We start from the raw sequence: 24,140 nt of genomic DNA on the forward strand, positions 1-24,140 counted from the left end.
GCAACAAGAATGGTCCTTAGAAGCAAGGATGGCGAGACTGCGTCTTACATACTTTGGCTATGTTGTCAGGAGGGATCAGTTCCTGGAGAAGGACATCATGCTTGGGAGAGTACAGGGTCAGAGGAAAAGAGGAAGGCCCTCAATGAAGTGTGCTGACACAGTGGCTGCAACAATGAGCTCAAGCATAACAATGACTGTAAGGATGGCGCAGGACCGGGCAGTGCTTCGTTCTGTTGTGCATAGGGTCGCTATGAGTCAGAACTGACTCGACGGCACCTAAAAACAACAACATACTAATCCATGCATACCCAATCATCTAAATTTATTTCTTTCTCTGTGTATACACTAAAAACCACAAGTTCCTACTGATGCCTCTGATTCTAATGCAGCAGCGTTCATTCTAGTATTCCCAGTTCCCTCATTTGTAATTTGTTTCTATTACTGGCAGTGAGAAATTTGGCGCTCATTATTTACAATACATTTTCTTATTTTCCAACCCGAGTATACACATGGAAACCCTAGTGATGTAGTGGTTAAGAGCTACAGCTGTTAACCAAAAGGTTGGCAGTTCAAACCCAAAGGCGTTTCTTGGAAACGCTGTGGGATGGTTCTACTCTGTCCTACAGTGTCGATATGAGGTGGAATCCACTCAACGGCAACAGGTTATGGGTAGTATACACATAAAGTAGGTTCAGAATTGCTAACTCATACCCCTGCAAGGAAAAAAATAAATTACTAAAAACTGTTCTCTAAAAAAAAATTTTTTTTTTTAGAGTACAGTTTTTGTGTACAGTTCTTTTTGCCTTTAGCCTTAGTGTCCTAAGTATTGTTTTTCAAAATCACTTAATTCTTTTCTTCCCCACTTTAATCAGTGCAGTTATGTTACTCATTTGTACATTATGTTCATTTGTTACTCTTTGCATTCCATTTTTGACTCTTCCACATCCTGGTTGGTTTTAAGTATCCATTTTTTGAGCATGTGAAATATAACTCTGGTTCCAAGAGTCAAAACTATACAAAGGTATCCCTACAGCACATCTCTGTCCTTATTCCTTCTACCCCAGTCCCATTTCCCCCTTCTTTCCAACCATTTCCTACCCACTTCCAGCTGGTAACCTCTTTAGTTTCTGGTTTATCTCTCCTAATTTTTTTTTTTTTTGGCATAATGAGCAGAATACACATATATTTGCTTATACATATATCCTATTCTTTCTTAACATACATATTTCCTTATTATACCCCTTTCTTTCTTACATGACGGGTTGCATACTTTTGTACTTTTCCTGTTCCACTTAATACATACTCAAAATAACTCCATATCAGTTCATAGAGATTTTCATCTTTTTTAACAGCTCTAAGAAGTGATCCTCTGAACAGAAATGATGTGCACATCCACATTAATCTTTCTAATAGAAAATACAGGAAACCTGGAAAGAATGCATGTGGATACCCATGACTTTCCAGGATCTTGAACTTCCAGTGAAGAATATCGTGCACCATGTGTCTTGGCTTCCTCATAGCTTAAGACCCTAGAGTTATAGCCCAGTAGAAGTCTTAGCTCAAACACTTAGTAAATGTTAATACAGATAGTTTTTAAAATTCTACCTCTAAGTCCTATGATTTTGGACTTCCCAAAACAGTCTTTTTAATAAAAGTTTACTACTGAAGGAAAATAAACAATTGCTAATTCATGCATATCAGAAAGAGGTTCACCCACAGTCAGAAATAGAGAGACTTCTCATATTCTGGTCTCAGGAATATAGAAATTACATTATTAAAATGATCTATAAATGGAAATTTAAAAACAGTAACATATGACTTGGCATTTAGCATTTCAGAGATAACTTTGTTGGTAATGATTTTCAGACAAGATGGCGCTGAAAAATTGCATTCCCCAATTACACAGCATCCAGCATAAGAAATGTTCACCAGGACGCACTGTCGGCAAAATGTTTCAGCGAATTGACTATAAGCACCTTCTGTATTTGATGAATTTAAAAGGAACAGAATTGGGCATGAGAGAATCAGGGCAGTAAAATAAAATTCTAAAATTAAAAAGCACAAGATATAAACTGAGCAAACTTTTTATAATTGAGGAAAAAAATGGCATGTTTATATCCATGGGTGATCCAATACAAAATTCTTCGATTATGGTACTTTCATTGAAACAATCTATTTAAAAGTTTTCTGATAAAATTATTAGAGACCCTCCTCCCTACCCCTTAAAGAGTAAAGACAAACAACAGTAAGCAACAGTTTCCTTGTCTTGCTTCCTAAACATACTGACTGGTATATTAAGGCAAATTACCATGCTAACTATTTCTTGCTGTCTATTTATTTGATTAATTTTCCCAATGGCCCGATGGCATACTTACAACATATCCTCTTTTGATAAAGTACAATTGCTTTAGACAAGTCCAAACAGGTTCTCTGGATCGAGTGAAACAGCTGTAATAAATGCACAAACACAATGCTAAATAATACAGATAGCAGTGAAATAAAAATTATAACCAACATAATCCTAGTGTTTGCCTTGTCCATTAAAAACAAAACCACATGCCTAAGTTGCTCTTGGTGTTACATGATGTTCTGTACAGAGATCATGACCCAAGCCTTTAATATGTTTCTATTATTCTATATTTATCAGAATTCATCATGTCTGTGATAGATCTAAATTAAGATCTGCCAAACAATGTTTTCCTCCAGACTACTGAAATAACTGAAAAACAGAAATACTAAGTGAAGGGCCCAATTACACTCATAATCCAATTTTGTTTCTTTTACCACTTGCTGCCTTTTCTAAAAAATGGAGGCTCTGTCCATTAAACGTCATATTTAGAAGGTGATATTAACATATTTTATGATCATAATGTATTTTATGGCTTGCTTATATAACTCAATAAAAAGCAAACAAAAATCAATCAGCTGAATGCTCTGTTTAGAAGACATCTCGTGAAATGGAGTTTAGCTAGCAGCCCCCATCACTCATTATTTCCCCAATGATTTCATAAAAGACAAAGACAGACAACCTAATACACAATATTTGGCAAGAATAGAGGAAATTGAGAGCCAGGTGCAGCTGTACTGAGAAGACTCTAACTAGGCTTTAACTTACGACGGTCTCAGTTTTTGCTTCAGAACTAAGAAAGCTCAAGAAAAAGTAAAACGGTTACTTCACACCTTCTCCTCCCTCTGGCCACCAACTCAGAGGCTACAGCTGGTATTGATTAGAAAACCTGCCCTACAAACGTTCTGCCTCTGAGGAGCCACTAAATGAGGCAGGGTAGGTCTCCCCTCTTCCTGTCTTCCCGTGTCCTAGCTTATGAGCCACAGTGATGTAGCAATTGTGTCCTAGATCCATAAAGCCCTTCAATATTTGGGTAAAAACAGATGATCTGCTTCATAATAAATATGACCAAATTATCTAATAAAAATGGATACATGCATGCATACTTAGAAGATTAGAAATCATTCCTAGGAAGCTTAATATGGTGCAACTTGGTCACAAAGAATATAAATGTACTAATTCCATTTCATTAAACCGTATCCTCCTCCAGTTGGGAAAAAAAAAAAAAAAACACTCTTCCCTGTAAAACAAAACAGAACACCAGCAGTCTGAGTCTGTTCCTTAGCAAATGTTTGGTAACAGTATTCTTGGTCACAAATCACTAAGATGTAATAACTGATGTAGGAGCAAGGCGGTTTAAAAGTATGCTCAGGAGCTGTTCAGTCACATTGTTTACTTTTAAAAAATTGAGGGATACAATAAACGCAATAAAATGCACAGGTCTGAGGCGTTCAGTTCTGTGAGTTTTGGCAACCGTATCCACTTACGTAACCACATCCAAAACAAGATGTGAAACATTTCCATCACCCTGTCAGTCCCCTCTGCCATGAAAATTATTTACGGACTTCTGTTACCATAGGTGGGTTTTGTCTGTTCTCGTACTTAGGTGCTATTTTTTAAGAATATGATTTCATTAACATGAAATTTTGATAAATATTTAAATTTAGTGTAACATTACTGCATTGATTTCCCAACAAATTGTAATAAAATCTGCTTGCAATGGTTAATTTCATGTGTCAGCTTGGCTAAGCTATGTTGCCTTGTTGCTCAGTCAAATGCTAGCCTAGATTTTGCTGTGAGGCCATTTTGTTGATGTGATTAACATTTATAATCAGTTGACTCTAAGCAAAGGAGATTACCCTCTATATTTTTTTTTATGTGGGAGGCCTCATCCAATCAGTGGAAGGCCTTAAGAGAAAAAGCTGCGGTTTCCTGAAGAGAAAGAATTCTGCTTCAAGGCTGTAACACAGATACCCCGCTAGAGTTTCCAGCCTGCTACCTGACTTAAAATTTCAGACTTGTCAGCCTCCACAATTACGTGAGCCAATTCCTTAAATCAATCAATTCAATCTCTCTCTCCTCTCTCCCTTTACACACACACACACACACACACACACACAAAATATATGGAATACGTATATGTGTATATACAGAGAGTATATAAACTCTGAGTATATATATGCTCTCTCTCCCTATATATATATGAATATATATTCTCTCTCCCTATATATATACACACACACACATACACACAAGGAATATATATACTGACCGTTATAATTTGGCACACACGCTTTCTGTACCAGCCAAATAAAATTCTTGGCTTATAAGCTAGCCTTGTATGGGTAATTCTGCGTCAGAATACATCAAAATGGTTTGTATACTGTTTTCACGTTTCATTGATGGAACCCATTCTTCCTATAAACTTCAACATCAGTATTAACATTTCTGTACCAGAAACCTCTATTATGTATAAAATTATTAGTCACAGATAAGTACTTTGGCTACTATGTGCCTAGAACAGCAGCTATTTTGATTACAGCACACTAGGTTCAGTTTAAAGTGCCCTTGCAAGAGCTAAATATAGATATAAAACTACTCTATTGTTTTTAATATACTAGCATTTTAACATATGAAATTACTTTTAGAATAATGCTGCTATTTACTAGGCTGCTAAGAAGAAAAAAGTAAAGCTATGAGATGTGAAAAACATATGTAATTTACAAACATTTTAACTAAAACCAGAACAGATACCTCCCGGTTCTATTTTTCTGCATTGCAGGAATCTCCTCGAACATCCCTGTCAAATCCAGCTTCTATTTGAACACTTCCAATGGCAGGGGAAAGAAGCAGCTGGGAGCTAACATTAATTGCACTAACATGTACACTTACTTAGTCAACAGTTATTGACTATGCACTCCATGTCTGGCTGGGGATACTGCAGTGAATAAGGCTGTCACAGAAATGACCTCATAGTGGAGGGAAGACAAACAAATCAACACTTGAGATAATTCCAGGGATGATGAATACTATGCACAAAGTTAAACAAAGTCATATGCTAAATAGTCAACAGGAGTGGTGTACGTAGGGGTTAGAGGTGGACTGGCAGAGACTTAAACAGCATATTCAGGAAAAGCTTTTCCAAGGTGAGGTGTAGGCTGGACCTGAATTTTGAGAAGTCAGCGGAAGGACAATCTGGGGAAAGACTGTGCAGGCAGAGAACAGAGGAAATGCTTTGATGGGAGTGAACTTGTCTTGCTGCGGACTGAGAATGGAGAAAGGCCATCATGGCTGAGGGTGGTGCCTGCAGTGTAAGTGGTGTGGGAGGGAGAAAACTCAGGATAGGGGGCAGGAGCCAGACGAGTCAGGAGCTGGGCTAGGTACTAGAGATGACGTGTGGAAGGCACTTTGAATGGTCCCTGGGACATAATAAGCACTCAATAAATGCTAGCCATCACTCTAATTATGGTCGAATTTGATCTTCACAATAGCCAAAATAAGTAAGCACTTACACCTTCATTTTATACATTAAGAAATGAGGATAAGAGAAATTGGGTAATCCTCCCAAGGTCACTACAGCCAGTAAGTGGCAGACTTGGAATAGTCGCCCAGGTCCATCTAACAGGGCACTCAGAGTCTCACAAGCCAGCCCATGCTTTCACTGGACAACATAAAAAGTTCTTCCTGTGTCTGGTTCTATTCTCAGAGGAATGGAATGAATCGAATCCCTTTTCCACATGGACCTTCCTATAAAATTGACAACATGTCTCCCCTTAACTCTCTCTGTTCCAGGATAACCACGGTTTCCACTAATCTGGTGACCATTCTCTGAAAGTATTTTGATGTTTTAAGCTTTTTATATTATTCCCATTCAACGTTCATTAACTTTTAGCTTACGTATTAAATTTAGAGATCATTCTGAATCCTTATTAGACCATCTAATATATTCTTCCTCTCAGTGCCCTGTCATTAACAGAGTGGATAAGTGTGCTTTTTAAATCTGAATCCAAGCTATTGACAGAAATATCCAGCAAGACAGGGAGTTAGTATGCCTTCCACCAGTTCTATTAATACTCTAGATTAATCAGATATGAATACAACTTACTGCATAATTAACTAGTCTAACTGAATATCTGTTTATTCAATTCATTCTAAAGATGTTCAGGGTTCAATACCAAGCTTATTAGACTTTACTTTTCAGGATCTTTTAGTCTCATTCTTTTTTCTTTTTTAAATATAAATATTTGCTTGAGGCTAGGTGGTGCAAACGGTTAAGTGCTTGACTACTAACTGAAAAGTTGGCAGTTCAAACCCATGCACGGGTGCCTCAGAAGATGGCCCGATGATCTGCTTCCTTGAAAACCTTATGGAGCAGTTCTACTCTGCACACATGGGTCACTGTGAGTCGGAACTGACTCAACAGCAACTAATAACAGCAACACCAACGGTCTTCAGAAACCTCTCCGATTCTGATTCTTCAGATATCACTAGCAGCGGCTCTTTGATTGCATTAAATTTTTCAACATTTATTGAGAATCTACCACATGCTGTGCAATCCAACTAAGTGCCTGAAAAACAAACTGAGGCATCCATCAGTGCTTACGTGATCATTTGTACGTTCTCAAAAATATGCTGGGATGCAACTTACCTGATCCCAGATTCTTTTCAGATTTGCAATATATTTTCAAAGAAAACCACACCTAAGATTGTCCAGTTAGTAAATGCCCAGACCTTGATCCCAGCAAGGTGGCCTGCTGGTTCTGAGAGAGAGAAAGCACTCACCTCTAGTTTGGCATCCAGGTCTGCATCAGAGGCAACAACGTGTTCATCTTCTTTCTTTCCTGTGGCTTTAATAAATGCCTGTTTTGTTTCCCAATACTTCTGTTGCATTTTATTTACAACTGACTTATCTTGAGCATATCGATCATTTAAGTCCCAGGGATAACTGCTAAAAAAAAAAAAAATTGTTTTATTTGTGACTTTCCTCAAGACCAAGACATTTTAGTCTGAAAAGAACCTATCTGAACATTCTTTCCACCACTTGGCAGTCAGTTTGTTACACTGTGGTGGCTTGCATGTTCCAGTGATACTAGAAGCTAAGCCACCAGTATTTCAAATACCAGTAGGGTCTCCCATAGTGGATAGGTTTCATGGAGCTTCCAGACTAAGACAGGCCAGAAGAAGGACCTGGCAGTCTACTTCTGAAAAAACTGGCCAGTGAAAAGTTTATGAATAGCAGTAGAACACCGTCTAATCTAGTGCGGGAAGATGAGCCCCTCAGGTTGGAAGGCACTCAAAATATGACTGGGGAAGAGATGCCTCCTCAAAGTAGAGTCGACCTTAACGATGTGGATGGAGTCATACTTTTGGAACCTTCATTTGTTGATGTGGCGTGACTCAAAATGAGAAGAAACAGCTGTAAGCCTCCACTAATAATTAGAACGTGGACTGTAAGAAGTATGAACCTAGGTAAATTGGAAGTTGTCAAAAATGAAAGGCAGCATATAAAGACCAATATCCTAGGCATTAATGAGCTGAAATACACTGGTACTGACCATTTTGAATTGGACAATCATATGGGTACTCTGCCGAGAATGACAAATTGGAGAGTAATGACGTCACATTCATTGTCAAAAAGAACATTTCAAGATCTATCCTGAAGTACAATGCTGTCAGTGATAGAATAGTATCCATATGCCTACAAGGAAGATTAGTTAATATGGCTATTATTCAAATTCATGCACCAAATACTAAAGCCAAAGATGAAGAAATTAAAGATTTTTACCAAATTCTGCAGTCTGAAATTGATCGAACATGCAATCAAATTGCATTGATAATTACTGGTAATTGGAATGCAAAAGTTGGAAATAAAGAAGTAGCAATAGTTGGAAGACACAGCCTTGGTGATAGAAATGATGCCAGAAATCGCATGACAGAATTTCGCAAGACCAATGACTTTGTCACTGCAAATACCTTTTTTCACCAACATAAATAGTGACTATACACATGGACCATGCCAGATGGCATACACACAGGAATCAAATTGACTACATCTGTGGATGTGAGACAATGGAGAAACTCAGTATCATCAGTCAGAACAAGAACAGGGACCCACTGTGGAACAGACCATCAACTGCTCATATGGAAGTTCAAGCTGAAGCTGAAGAAAATTAGAACAAATCCATGACAGACAAGGTATGACCCTGAGTATATCCCACCTGAATTCAGAGATCATCCCAAGAACAGATTTGATGCACTGAACATCAGTGACCGAAGACCAGATGAGTTGTGCAATGACATCAAGTACATCATACATGAAAAAAGCAAGAAGTCATTAAAAAGATAGGAAAGAAATAAAAGACCGAAATGGCTGCCAAAATAGGCTCTCAAAGTTGCTCTTGAATGTGCAGTAGCTAAAGCTAAAAGAAGAAATGTTGAAGCAAAAGAAATGAATAGAAGATCTCAAATGGTGTCTTGAGAAGACAAGGTAAAGTATTGTAACGACATGTGCAAAGACCTAGAGTTAGAAAACCAAAAGGGAAGAACACAGTCAGCAATTCTCGAGCTGAAAGAACTGAAGAAAAAATTCAAGCCTCAAGTTGCAATATTGAAGGATTCAACAGGAAAAATATTAAACAATGCAGGAAGCATCAAAAGATGGAAGGAATACACACAGTCAGTGAACCAAAAAGAATTGGTCGATATTCAACCATCTCAGGTGCATATGATCAAGAACTGACGGTACTGAAGGAAGAAGTCCAAGCTGCACTAAAGGCACTGGCGAAAAACAAGGCTCCAGGAACTGACCGGAATACCAATTGAGATGTTTCAACAAATGGATGCAGTGCTGGAGGTGTTCACTCGTCTATGCCTAGAAATTTGGAAGACAGCTATCTAGCCAACTGACTGGAAGAGATCCATATTTGTGCCCATTCCAAAGAAAGCTGATCCAACAGAATGCAGAAATTATCAAACCCTATCACTAGTATTACCCACGAGTAAAATTTTGCTGAATATCATCAAAAGCAGTTGCAGAAGAACATCGATAGGGACCTGCCAGAAATTCGAGCCAGATTCAGAAGAGGATGTGGAACAAGGGCTATCACTGCTGATGTCAGATGAATCCTGGCTGAAAGCAGAGGATACCTGAAAGATTTTTACCTGTGTTTTACTGACTAGGCAAAGGCATTCCACTGTGTGGATAACAAATTACGGATAACATTGCAAAGAATGGGAATTCCAGAACACTTAATTGTGCTCATGTGGAACCTGTACATAGACTAAGAGGTAGTTGTTCAAACAGAATGAGGGGATACCATGTGGTTTAAAATCAGGAAAGGTGTGCATCAGGGTTTTATTCTTTCACCATACTTGTTCAGTCTACGTGCTGAGTAAATAATGAGAGAAGCTGGACTATACGAAGAATAATGCAACATCAGGATTAGAGGAAGGCTCATTAACAACCTGTAGTATGTACATGACACAACCTTGCTCATTGAAAGCGAAGGGAACTTGAAGCACTTACTGATAAAGATCAAAGGCCACAGCCTTCAGTATGGATCACACCTCACATAAAGAAAACAAAAATCCTTACAATTGGAACAATAAGCAACATCATGATAAACAGAGAACAGACTGAAGTTGTCAAGGGTTTCATTTTACTTGGATCCAAAATCAATGCCCATGGAAGCAACTGTCAAGAAATCAAACGATGCATGTGTTGGGCAAATCTGCTGCAAAAGACCTCTTTAAAGCATTGAAAAATAAAGATGCCACTTTGAGGATTAGGGTGCACCTCACCAAGTCATGGTATTTTCAGTCGTTTCATATGCATGCAAAAGCTGGACAACGAATAAGGAAGAGAGAAGAAGAATTGATGCCTTTGAAATATGGTGCTTGCGAAGAATACTGAATATACCATGGACTGCAAGAAGTGTGAATGAATCTATCTTGGAAGAAGTACAGTCAGAATGCTCCTTAGAAGTGAGGTTGGTGAGGCTTCATCTCATGTACTTTGGACATGTTATCAAGAGGGATTAGTCCTTGGAGAAGGACATCATCCTTGGTAAAGTAGAGGGTCAGTGAAAAAGAGGAAGACCCTCATGAGATGGACTGACGCAGTGGCTGCAACAATGGGGGTCAAACATAGCAATGATTGTGAGGATGGTGCATGACCGAGCAGTGTTTCATTCTATAGAACATAGGGTCGTTATAAATCGGAATCAACTTGACAGCACCTAACAACAAAACATTCTTCAGGAAGTACTTTCTTATGTGATTATGCAAAGGGGGCTAATTAACTCTTTCTAATTTTGTCCAAAACCACAAAATGTAGAATGAGGAAACTTAGAAACTTTATCAGAAAGCTGAGAAACTAAACCCTAAAGAGGTGTTGGTTCAAGGCACGTCAGTGGGTCAGAGACAAAGCCAGACACAAATGCTGTCTCCACTCTACCATTTTGGTCAACACTTAAGTGATTGCAGAAGTAGAGATAAGAGGCTGAAAAATACCATGCTTAAAATTTGTTACAGTGTTTTGGTGTTAGCAATTTTAAATTCTTAAGTATAAATGCTTAAAATAAACAGCAGCAAGCCATTCCTCAGGAAAAGCACACAAAAAAAAATCAAATAAAAAAGTATATAAAAGATAAATGTCAAAGAATTGAGAATTAAATGGAATTTTGTAAAAGTTACCAGATACTCCAAATATTGACAGCAAGTTTATCACTGGTACTCCCTGCTTCCCCCTGCTTTGTCTACAACTTCTTTCCATCTAAAGTTTCTATTCCAAAAGCCGACACAGGACCTTTGCACTCCACTCCATCGCCGTTTAAAATGTGCCAGACTTGTGCCCTAAAACATTAGTTTCCTATACTAACAAAACCAAACCAAACCAGGTGCCATAGAGTTGATTCCGGCTCATGGCAATTCCATGTGTATTGGAGAAGACTGTGTGCCACAAGGTTTTCAATGGCTAATTTTTCATTTAGTATACTGCCAGGCCTTTCTTCCGAGGCATCTCTGGGTGGATTTGAACTACCAACCTTTTAGTTAACAGCCTAGCATGTTAACCATTTGCACCATCCAAGTACTCCTGCTCTGTACTATTATGTAAAAAATATCAATGTCTCAAAACTTGATGAGTCATATTCTCCTTCCAGATAACATTTACAATATTCGTATCACGCATTTATTCTAAAATGAGTCAGAAAGGGTGTTAGATGACTTCCTTAACTCTGGTTATCTTTGGAGTAAGATTATAGGGGACTTTGACATTCTACTTTACATCTTTCTGCATTATTTAAAAGTTTTATTATGAGTTTACATCAGAAAGTATGTTATACAAAATACATATAATATTTATGTAAATATACTCTCTCTACATACCCAGCACCCCGTCGAGTCGATTCAGACTCATAGCGACCCTATAGGACAGAGTAGAACTGCCCCACAGAGTTTCCAAGGAGCGCCTGGCGGATGTGAACCGCTGACCCTTTGGTTAGCAGCTGTAGCACTTAACCACTACGCCACCAGGGTTTCCCTCTCTACATAATACATACATTAAAAGTCAGGAAGAATATATCCCAACATATTGACTGTGGTTATTTCAGAAGGATGGGACTTCCAAGAGTGGAGAATGGGACAGACTTCTTTGTATTGTATCTTTTTTTTTTTTTAATGGACTAACAGCAAAAAAAAAAAAAAAAAAATTCCATTTCGAAAAAAAGAAAGTGGAGAAACTTTGGAGATCTAATGCAATGTGGAATCTTAGGTTTCAAAAGGTTAAGAATCTTGCCCAAAGCCACAAAGAATTAAAATCTAGGTCTCTAAGCCCAAGTCCAAGGATCTCTGGTGGTACGATGGTTAGGCACTCAGCTGCTAACCCAAAGGTTGGCAGTTTAAAGCCCTCAATGGCTCTGTGGGAGAAAAGACCTGGTGCTCTGCTCTCTTAGAGATTAGTGCCTAGGGAACATGATGGGACAGTTCTACCCTGTTTTACTTATACGGTCGGTGGGAATCGACTCGATGACACAGATAACAACAACGAAATCCCAGTCCAGTGCTCATTTCAATGTATCATGCAGCTCCTGCGTTTTAGCAAGTTCTGAAAAGGCAGGTCAAATAAGAGAGAGAGAAGGGCACACTTCTTGGGGCACTCCATTCTTTCAGGTGAGTGACTACCTTCTTGCTTGGACCTGCTGCCTGGATGTGACAATCATTATGCAGGTCATAGGATGAAACCATCCCATTGTCACGATGCAAGAAGGAAAAATTAAAAAGCCTGGCAACTCTTAAAGAACCGTCAAATGGGATACTCAGGGAAATTAAATTCCTTAGCAATTTATTAATTACTTTTAAAAACTCCTTACATTTTAACACATGCAAAAATCCTTTTGAAGTCTGGCATTTGATATTATAGAAGACATGGGCCTGGTTGGGTGTAGAGGGATTAAAAAGGGCATTCCTTATTTTAATTAATTGTATATTTGAAAAATGAAAACATGCACCACATTTTTTTCATAATACAAATTAAAGAAAGTAAAAATTCTTTGATGACTCAGGGGTTTATGAAACAGATCTGGAATTTATAAGAGGCTTAACATGTTGCTTAGCTGTGTTGCAGGCATATAACTTATAGAGCTGACAAAGCCATAGGATTACCACATTGATTTTACCCAGAATTTTTTTTTTTTCATATATGTCCAACAGTGATTGGCTCCTGAGTGTTCATGAGGGTTTAATGTCATGACTATAAAATCATGAGTCTGAGTCGTGTGTTTGTAAAATTATTTGTTATTGTACAGCTGTCCTGCATAAAATTCCCTTAACTTTACAGCTAATGTTAGAAGCTGTAAATAAAATATTGATAAAAATATATCAGTTCATTAAAAAAATGGTAGTTAAGAAAAAACCAGACTTTCCAAGAGAAAGTTTTACATAAATGCATTTATTACACAGAAAACATATTCGGTAAGAATCTGTACCATTTTTGGTACATAGTTTTTACATTTAATAGTGATCTTGAGCTTGATTATACTCAACATTGGATAGGGGCTGACAGGTTATTTTACTGCTAATGTGTCTCTCGATTTTCCATTCAATGGACATTTACTGAGCGAACAGTATGTTCCTTCATCTTTTAATAGACTCTCATTTAAAAAAAGACTACAAATTACTTACCATCTGTGTCTTGACATGTTTTTTCCTTCTTCTTTTTCTACTGCTGATGATTTGGGGAGAAGGGACAGGGAAAAAGCATGAGAAGATAAGTTATATTACAACCTGAAATAAAACAAATGTGTAATAGTTAGATACTATATTTAAAAAAATATTATAATTATACATTAATTTGACACTTTTATAAAACTTTCAATCTAAGCCACTTCCAGTTGTATTTTAGGGGCCAAATGATATTACACAACAACACTGCACAGAGGTGTCGAGAATAGCTGAGCCAGTTAACACTGGAAGGAAAATCTCCACTGAACTGTCAGTGAGCAGGCAGAGTGTGGATGAGAAAAGCAGGCTGCAGAAGACTACAGAAAATACACCTTTTACATAAAGTTTATAAAATGCAAGATCAGTACTATACATTGTTGAGGAATACAAATGTTACACAGTCAAGGTATAAAGAATTCCTTAGGGATGATGAACACTAAATTCTGGATAGTGGTCACCACTGCAGGGGAGAGCTGGGCCTTCAACTGTACACATAAAGTTCTCTTTGTTAAGGTAGGTGGTTTAAGTCTATTATATTCATATGCCTCTTTATAGATTTGAAATATTTCATAATAAATCTTTTCACAAATGGAACCAGGGCACAGCAAAAACAAGGCAAAATAACAGCAACAACAACAACAAAAAAAAAAGCAAAATAAGTTGATAGGCTATCATGGGATACCAAGGGAGGAAAAAAAATGATTATTTTAGCTATGACTGGCCTAGAATTACATTTTCATTTCATTTGTAAATAATGGAGTCAATTAATGCCTTTGTCCTTCATTCTGTTTGCCCCACTCACAGCAGCTAGCTAACTCCACAGGCAGAGTCAACCTGCCCAGCTACATCAGCCTACACTTGCCCACCAGTTACCTTACCGGAGAGAGTGGGGAACTCAGAACCGTAGGCTGCCAGAGTGAGTATGCAGCACATGAGTAGTTCTGACTGCTTTACAAAATCAGTCCTCCTCCCTCGGCCTCAGAAAGGGTCCATCCAGTACCCTTAAAACAATTAGAGTTTTGCTAGGCTTCTAAAAATGTTTGAAGGGAACAAAGTTAAGGTGTTGAAATTTCAGGCATCAGGAGAGGGGAACAAGGGAATTTGCTTTGGCAACCATCTCGTTGTCAATATCGCCGAGTGCACCGAGGCATTTGGACAAGTTGCTTTGGGAGTGATGTTCATGATGAGTAAGCTCTGTCCTTCACTCAGTACAACTGTAAAGAGGCCACAAACTTCCAGTCCTCTTGCCACCCACACAGCTTCACTGCCAAGTGCACTCTCACTTCACTGAGCTTGAACCAAAATTTTACATAGAAAGAGGTGCAAAGGAAACAAAATCATTATACTCTTCACCTCAGTTAGATTTCCCCATGAACTATAGGATAGTTAGTATTCCTCGATTACTTTTTGATGATTAAAATACCTAACATCTCAAGCTCCTTACAGTGTAATAGCTAATAGCCACTGAGCAAACAGATCCTTCTATCTAGATTTTAGGCTATTCCCAGATTATGATGCTGTATGGAGCCCTGGTGGCACAGTGGTTAAGTGGTCGGCTGTTAACTGAAAGGGTGGCAGTTCAAATGCACCAGCCATTCTACGGAGCAGTTCTACTGTGTCCTGTGGGTCACCAGGGGTCAGAATCAATTAGACAGCAAAGGGTTTGGTTTGGTTTTCCATACGATGATGCTATAGGCTGATGTATGTTTGCCTGTGATTATGATCAAGGTATTGTTTACAGACCACTTGAACTAGAATCTTCTGGGGTGCTAATATGCAGATTTCTGGCCCCATCCCTTATCTACTCAGCAAGAATCTATGAGAGTGGGCTTGGGAATCTGCATTTGCAACAGGCTTTGCAAGTAATTCTTAAGGACATTAAAGTCTGAGAATCACAGCTAAATGGTCCATAGGAAAATCTTTTCTGGAAATGGGTCTTGAACAAACTGCTGGATTATATGGCATGAGAGAAAAGGAGTCATGAATGGCCCAAATCAGGTCACCTCTACGGGGCTTTGCTGAATGTCTGATGACAAGGCAGCTGTAGCTTAGGCTCATGTCTCTTCTATACGTTTCTGGCACACACACTAGGGACAATAATAAACACCTAAAGGTTTCCTGACATGATCCATCTCATCTTGTTCTATCACTTTCCAAACTCAGTGTCAAAATCACTGCTTCAAAAAAAATCTTCACAATCCTTATCCATTTATTCATTTCAGCTCAATAGTTTAGTTTATTGAAAATACACTGAACATCTAATTAATATGTGCCAGGCTATAAGTTCCTATCAAGGAATTTATAGACTACACTAACACTGCTCAATATAAATACACTGTGAGTCACTACGTAATTTTAAATTTTCTAATAGCCATATTAAAAAGTAAAAAGAAACAGTGAAATTAATTTTAATAATTTTACTTAATCCAATATATCAAAAATATAATTTCAACATGTAATCAGAATAAAATTATTAACAATATAGTTTACATTATTTATGTACTAAGTCTCCAAAATTACACTTAAAGCTTATTTCGATTCATACTACCCACATTTTAAATGCTCAATAGCTAAATGTGGTTAGTGGCTATAGTATTGGCCAGTGCAGATCTAGAGGGAAAGACAGACATACAGATATAATTTCCAGGTACAACTGACCCTTGACATTTGCAAGGGACATATAAAAAGACCTTCATGAACCCCCAAATTTCTAACATCTGCTAGAAAATATAATTTTCTCCTGAAAAATGCAGTAAAGTCTATGATTAGCTAATAATTAAGTTAATGATTCTACAAAAGAAGCTATTGCTCTACTTCTAACACAAGGCACTAATGAAAAGAGTCCAGAATCCACGGGGTTGTGTCTTGAGTGTTCTAATGGTACAAGGACTTTCTGAAGTTCTGCTTGTGACCATCTTGCCCTGGGAGTATCAAAGTTGCTTATTAATTCTGAATACCATGGTGACAAAGGCAAAAGCACGAACCTTGTTACTGTAAGCAAAACTTGACATGAATGTGTTTCACTCAATTTTGTCTTCCTGAGGAAGACAAAGCAGATGAGCCAATAATCCTTAGGATCTGCTCAAAGAAGTAGGGGCCTGAGTTAATAGGTCAACGAAAAGCAAGTAATTTTGCTATAACTGCCAAGGGGAAGAGGAGTCAGTGAGGAGCAGACTCTTTATCTAAGACACAAATGAAGAAGGGTGTCTCCCTTCTCAGAGGTAGGACTGCTGCTGAGGTTAGCATCTAATTCTCAGATAACACTCGGAGCACCCACCTAATCCCCTTCAACTTTCCCAGGCTAGACCTTCATGAGGTTGCAGTGTGGTCACCACATGATCCAAGACCAGGCATTAAAACCATAACTGCTGTCAGCCACACCCATCTGGTTAAGAGAGACTATCTTGCCCTGTGGCCAAAACTGGGACAACAGGGGAAGAAGAATACTTTAGTCAGATTTTTTCTGAAGAGTTGTTAGAGTCCCTGGGTAACTCAGTTAAGACTTGGCTACTAATTGCCTAAAAGCTTGGTGGCTTGAATCCACCCAGCAATGCCTTGAAAGAAAGTCCTGCTGATCTACTTCGAAAAGATCAGAGCCACTGAAAACCCTGTGGAGTAGAATTCTACTCTGACACGCACGGGATTGCCATGAGCTGGAATCAACTCCACAGCGATGAGTTTGGATTTTCTCGTGTGCAATAACAACTAGGCTCATTCTTCTTCTTCACATATGTTTACTGTACTGAGTCAATTTTATCCACTGATATTGGGAGGTAAAAGACTAGAACAAGCTGTTCTACTTGTCTTTACTCCCTACGGCCATTTAAAAGACAATTTTGAACAAATTGGACAGCCAATATATGATCAAAAGTTTCTTCCTAATACCCTCAGGTTCACAGAATGATAAAGCAAGCCTGGTATAAACTTAAAAGTTTGACACATGGCTACAAAGTAGCTGAGTCAGTCCTTGACTGCCTTAAACCCTTATTCTGGATTCTTCTCCTTGGAAATACAGTATGGGAAGGCATTTTCATTCCATACAGGCTGGCTTTGACTGCACTGATCATTTGTTCTGCTATGAGCTTCTCAGAGGCAGTAGAGTTAGCTGGTAGCACTTTACATTTGAATTATGCAAAAATTCTTGAGCTAACCCTTACTCAGAGTCAAAATAAGATTAGTAGTCATTTCACCATAATGGTATACTCAACTCCATTATTACTCCACAAAAAATATTTCAACAGGCAACTGGCTTCCCCTTGGATCACATTCATAAGAGCTGTGTTTCCTGTGCAGTTTCATGTCTCAATCACCTTTCCAACTTTGGCAGTAGAATTCTCTCTTTTATTCAGTGCACATTTTTTATTATTGTTACTATTAGTTGGAATACTAGCTGAAACTGAGTCCAGAATTGCTTTTTCTTGTATCTGTGCTGAGCATATGGTAGATGATGCAGATGTGAGCCATGGCCAAATTTGTTATTTTCCTAATTTATTCAAAATTCCTATTTTCTAGCTCTATGTTAGAGCTCTTCAGTCGGTATGCAGACTGACATTTAGCTTTCTTTGGAAAGTGGGCCATTTTTCCCCCACAAGAAATACACTTTTCAGGAGAAGAGTCTTGCAACAATGTGGATGCAAAATGATGTGTTAGGATCACCTCCCTAGTAAAACCAACTCACTCCCAAACACCAGCTTCACAGCATTCTAGATCACTGAATCTAAGGCACAACTCTGTTCACATTTCAACATTACTGAGACTGCCATGTATCTTACAATCCATAGCTTGATAACAGTTTAATTGGCTGTCATTTTTCTTTCTTAACGGAACATAAAATAATGGTAGGATCTTACAACCAACAGCTTCTTATGTTTGAGGAAATACAGAACGATTCTTTAAAACCACACCTCAGTAAAATTACACATCATCCCATGCCACAGACTTTTGGGGACTAACTGCATATGACTGAAAAGGAGAATCTGCAGTCAGGGGATGCTAACCATGAGTGCCATGGAAGGCACCAAGGGTGAGAGGAACAAAGAGCAGGGGGCATAAAGCTGGTTCCAGCATGGCCTCTACAGTGAGGCTCTAAGAATCAGCAGTTGCTGGCCAAGCAAAGGTTAAGAGTGTACGTGAGAGATCTTATTCCAGGTGGATGGGAAGCAATGAACAAATGCTTCCACAGAAGAACGGCATGGTGTGTGTGGAAGCGTGCACAGCATCCATAAGCAGTTGTACATTACTACAACTTAAAGAGACAGGAGACGTGACTGGGGAGGCAGAGGCGCCAGTCTTTGAGAACACTGCGTGCTGCTTTCAGCATTTAGATTTACTCTGTAGCCACTGAAGGGCTGGCATTCCATGGAGTTTATTTCACACTTAGTGAGCACCTTCTATGCCCTGTCTTTGTTAGGCAGCTAGTCTTTTGACCGCCCATCACAAATGCTGGAAACTTGTGGCACGTGCCTTGCACTTAGCTTCCAATCACACCGTACTAGCTCTGATAACCTTCTCCTTACTCCATCTTCCCATTTTTTTTTAGAGATCAACTTCATCTGGAAATATTTGGTAATATTTTGTTATTTTCAACATTTTGTTCTTTCACTCACTCAAATTCAGGTGTTATGCAATAATGTTATAAATAAATTTTCAGAGAAGTGGAAACGTATGCTTTTGTGCTTTTTCCTAGTCTATTAGGCCTTTCAAATGATCCGAGGCGATGCACGTCTTTGGGGTTATTTCTCTGGTACATAATCTCAGAACTACACAAGTCATATAACTTAGAGCATAAAGGGAGTGGAGAAACAACTGAATGAAGTCTCTTCCTTTTAAAATGGATGCCTGTAACAGGCCTGTGACCACAGAGCCAACTAGCATCAGAACCGGGGTGTCCATGCAGGCTCCTGATGACTTGTCTAATGAACAGAAGAAATACAAATGTGTCAGAGGTGCTAGGTACTGAGTTAAAAAATAATTTAATGTTCATACATTTCTTTTGTACAAAGTATTCTTCCATTTTTTTCCTAGATGTTTATCTCTAGTCACTTTCTTTTGTGTTAATGATTTTCTAATTTCCTGTGAAGAGAAAGCAAGGGTGCTCTGTGTATATTAAAATAATTTCAGTAGAATTAGTGAAAAAATGGCATAATTAACTATTAATTATTATTTTAAGAATCTCGATTAACCAAATAATGCCCCTACACAGCTGAGAAAGGGAGATGTCTATGGTGGGTGAAAAGTTGAATTAAACTCCTACCCTTTCAAAAGCTAAGCATTAATTAAAGTAATATGGTTTGGCTAGTTTTTAATGGGCATTTTTCCTCTCTCTCAGATTATCACACAGCCTGAACTTTTAGATTTTGATGAGGTTATGATTATTCAAGCATTCTATATAATTTTAAATGGATTCTGTGTCTAGGTGAGTTTTGTGTCACCTGCAAATGACTGTTACCATTTCATAGATTGACAAGTAAATGTGAAACAGGGTCATGCTTTAATTTTGTGAGTCAGCAAATCTTACAAAAGAATTCTAAGGAAGCAAAAAGATGGATGAGTTTTTATTTAAACCCTACAGCTGCAAGTCACTGCTAAAATCTGCATTTTCTGTCAATGAAATAGAGTCAGAGGATATTTTAAAATGATCGCTTCATTTACATTTCAAAACAGCTCAAGTATTATACGTTGTTGTTAGGTGCCCTTGAGGCGGTTCTGATTCATAGTGACCCTACAGGAAGAGTAGAACTACCCCATAGGGTTTCCAAGGAGCAGCTGGTGGATTTGAACTGCTGACCTTTTGGTTAGCAGCTGAGCTTTTAACCACTCTACCACCAGGGCTCCATCAAGTATTAAACACAGAGATTAAGCTTAATAACTCCCTAAAACTATCAAAATTATATTCTAAGGTAAATATTTTTATTGCCAATATAATTCATCTCCCAACATGCTACTCAATATAAAATAAAAGCCGGTAAATCTGTGAATATGCCACAAACTTGTGCCTCCATCAAGTCACTTTGGCTATCTGGCCTTACTTTGCTCTCCTGTAAAACAGACTAGGCTAGCTGACGTCTAGATGCCCTCAGTCTTGAAAGCTAAGAAACTAATTTTAGTTACTTTCAGAGACATTTATATCTTTAGGGGAAGCTTAAAGATAAGGAACACAACATCTTCATTATTAAAGATGACGAAATTAGAATTTTAAAAATGGAGACTCATCCAACATCAGGTTAAAGGTCAGGTTCACAGGGAGGAATTCTGGGATTGAAACTCTTAAAAGCAAATTCACAACCTCATGCACATTTCAGCCATCACGATCTATTCCAAGAGACGTTTCTCAGAGGAAAATATCAATATAATGTTTTATCTACTAAGAAACTAAAAAAATAGCCAAGATATTCTCTAATATGCTATGATTGCAAACATTAATATTTAAAAATAGTAAAACCCAAACCAACCCCATTGCCATGGACTCGATTCCAACTCATAGTGACTACATCCTCACAAAACAAAGCATAAAAGTCAAACTGGTCACAAGGGTGAGGTCTCAGGTAATGCTGCTCTTTTTCTTGCTTAAAGTCCCCTTTTCAAGGATGACTGATGGTGCATTTTGTGCTATAACAAAAATCATGGCAGCAATAACAAAGTGAGAAAAACAAACCCAAGAGAAATTCGTAAGAGCAAAAAAGATAATATGGACTAGAAGACTGAAAACAGAAAAAGAACCAACGGTTGCCTTTGAGAAAGAAAAGTGTAGTTTAAAAAATAAACAAGCAACAAAACAAGATCTGCTGTATAAGTTATATTCACCTTTGATTTTATTTCAACTGGTTTATATGACTCTCAAACACCAACTCAGATTTAGCATACAGATTTTAATCTCTAATATTTATGGTGGGCTTTTCTCTAAAAGCTTAACCTCAAAAGGTGAAGTATGAAGGAACACCTAGTTAAAGGTCTCAATCAACTTCCATAACGAAATACTATACTCTTCAACTGTCAGCACAGAATATTAAATGAAAGGGCTAAATGTTAACCATAAATCACATTTTAAATGGCGTTTTATGGTTGAAGTCCAATTATAAAACCTAGAGCCCATTGCTGTTGAGTCAATTTTGACTCAGGACCCCATGTGACAGAGTAGAACTGCCCCATAGGGTTTCCAAGGCTGTCATCTTTATGGAAGCAGACTGCTACATTTTTCTCCCACTTAAAAGGCTCTTTCAAATATTTATGACACTAACTTTAATTTCTTTTATGGACAAATAATCTGAGATAAGACTGTGCTGTACAATACGGCAACCACTAGACACATGAGACCACGGAACATTTGAAATATGGTTAATTTGAATTAAGATGTGCTGTGGTGGCACGGGAGCCCTGGTGGTGCAGTGGAACCAAGAGGTGTGGCAAGCTACAGCTGTTAACCAAAAGGTTGGCAGTTAGCATCCACCAGTTGCTCCTAGAAACCCTATGGAGCAGTTCTACTCTGTTCTGTGTGGAGCTATCAGTCAGAATTGATTCAACAGCAACGGGTTTAGTTTGTTGGCTTTGGTAAGTATAAAACACACACTGGATTTCGACAGTCTTGTACAAAACAACGTAAAATGTCTCATTCTTACTTTACGTTTACATTTCATATTTATAAAAATTACATATTTTATATTTATAGTATATGTCTTAAGGAGCCCTGGTGGTACAGTGGATTGTTTGACTGCTGACCAAAAGGTCTACGGTTCAAATCCATCAGCTGCTCCTTGGAAACCCTGCGAAGCAGTTCTACCCTGTCCTATAGGGTCGCCATGAGTCGGAATCGACTTGAAGGCAATGTATTATATGTCTTATATAACTATTTACATATTATATGTATATACATGTGTATTTAAACATTCTATTTTATATTTAATTATTTTTACATACTTCTTTACATTTTATAATTCTGCTTTGTATATTTAATATTATATTTTATGTTGAAATAATATTTTGGATTAAATAAAATATATTATTAAAATTAATTTCGCGTGTTTCTTTTAATGTTTAAAAAATCTGTCTAGTAAAAATTTTAAAATTACATATGTGGCTACTATTATATTTTTATTGGACAGGTCTAAGGCATTAGCAAATCAACGGAAGACCTAGGAATTAATTTCATGATTTGGTGTCCCAATTTTCTGCCCTACCTACAAAAAGCTTAAAACAGCTCTTTATTCCCAGAATCTCTGGCAATTATTCAGTCAGAAATGTTATTATAATGATAAAAATCATATAGGTACATATGTACATAGCCTATTTTTAAATGATTGCTAAAATGGCCACACTCTACATTTCCGTAAGTTGTATTTTAAAAGGTCCAAATACATGTGTAAAAGGTACTATTTGTTTCAAATCAGATTCATGAGAATCTGTGAATGGACTACTATAAGATCATCAAAAATGAGGACAATCAATAAATATAAACATATATGTAGAAATAAATTATATTACATATAATTCATATACAAATATAGAGAAAGCTATCAATTGTTAATAACATAAATACAATGGTGAAGAAAAAACAGAAACTGTGAATGTAGAGACTACAACTACATGGAATTGTACATAAATATAATGTTAACAATCAGAATGGGAGGCACTAATGTTCACAAGGTTCTCTTTAAGGTTGTTTACATGCATAATTTAAAGCCATTTAAAGAGATGATCAAGTAACTTCTTATGCCTGCACAGGACTAAAAAATTCATTTAGTCCAACCTCCTCCTTCCATCAGTGAGGGAACTGAGGCCCAGCACTGAAGAAATTTTCCTGAGGCAGAGTGAGCCCTGTTTCATTAAAGTCCTGAATTACTGAAACACACAGACATCTAGATGTGGTCCATAAAACATCTATACTGCACACAGAATTCTGTAAACACACTACCACACCTCCTTTCTCCAGAAACGGCCCATATTTGAGGACTTCCCTTAGTTAAGTTGTAGCAGTTAAATCATGTTTTGAGTTGGGGCTGGTTTACGAGCAAGGAATGAAGGCAGTCCAGGCAGGTGAGGGAGCAGGTAGAAGAGGACCTTAAGAGTCAGCTGCAAAGTGAAGCATACTGAAAGCGAGAACTCTATACCTTCATGTCCTTCCTACTCACAGAGTCAGCCTTGCTTATACTTCATCATCTAACTGGTGCTCTTTAAGAATTAATAAAAGATTTCTTTTCCAGCTTTTTTCTGCTTTCCCAGGAAAGAAATTTATGGGGATAGCCCTGCACTAGTAAGGCACAAGACTGGTTGCTTTATGATGGAGATCAGGAAAGACAGGGCCATGGGGCTTATGCCTGGTTGGGTAGGCCTAGGCAGAGTAACCAGGAAGTTGCAGAAGCACTGGGCTCCAGGTCAGCAGTATGGTGACAGGAAAAGCAGGAAGTGAATGAGGAGTGGTCTGGTACCCAATACAAACATTACATACTTCACAATGACGCTAATGCTGCCCATAGCAACACTAAGGAAATGGCATTAGGTACAGGAACATTCAACTTTTGGCCTTCAGGAAGGAGAAGGGGGGGAGTGTGTCATGGTCCTTGAAACTAGGAATGGGCAG

The 24,140-nt window shown here is 38.0% G+C and overlaps 1 protein-coding gene across 11 annotated transcripts in view; it reads right to left on the reverse strand.

Annotated features, from left to right (window-relative positions):
• ICA1 (islet cell autoantigen 1) overlaps nucleotides 1–24,140 on the reverse strand; it is a 144,875-nt gene that overhangs the window by 112,347 nt on the left and 8,388 nt on the right. For 4 of the 11 annotated variants that reach the window (XM_049893312.1, XM_049893309.1, XM_049893307.1 and 1 more), the window contains exons 2-4: nucleotides 13,529–13,571; nucleotides 7,130–7,295; nucleotides 2,376–2,448 (exon numbers count right to left, since the gene is read on the reverse strand). In XM_049893312.1, the coding sequence (XP_049749269.1) occupies nucleotides 2,376–2,448; nucleotides 7,130–7,295; nucleotides 13,529–13,571 (282 nt within the window). Of the gene's footprint in view, nucleotides 1–2,375; nucleotides 2,449–7,129; nucleotides 7,296–13,528; nucleotides 13,631–24,140 lie in introns of all 11 variants that reach the window. The other 7 variants (XM_049893311.1, XM_049893308.1, XM_049893318.1 and 4 more) reach the window with 4 other exon arrangements.

The sequence above is a fragment of the Elephas maximus genome, chromosome 8 (genome assembly GCF_024166365.1).
Source record: "Elephas maximus indicus isolate mEleMax1 chromosome 8, mEleMax1 primary haplotype, whole genome shotgun sequence".
Lineage (NCBI taxonomy): Eukaryota > Metazoa > Chordata > Mammalia > Proboscidea > Elephantidae > Elephas > Elephas maximus.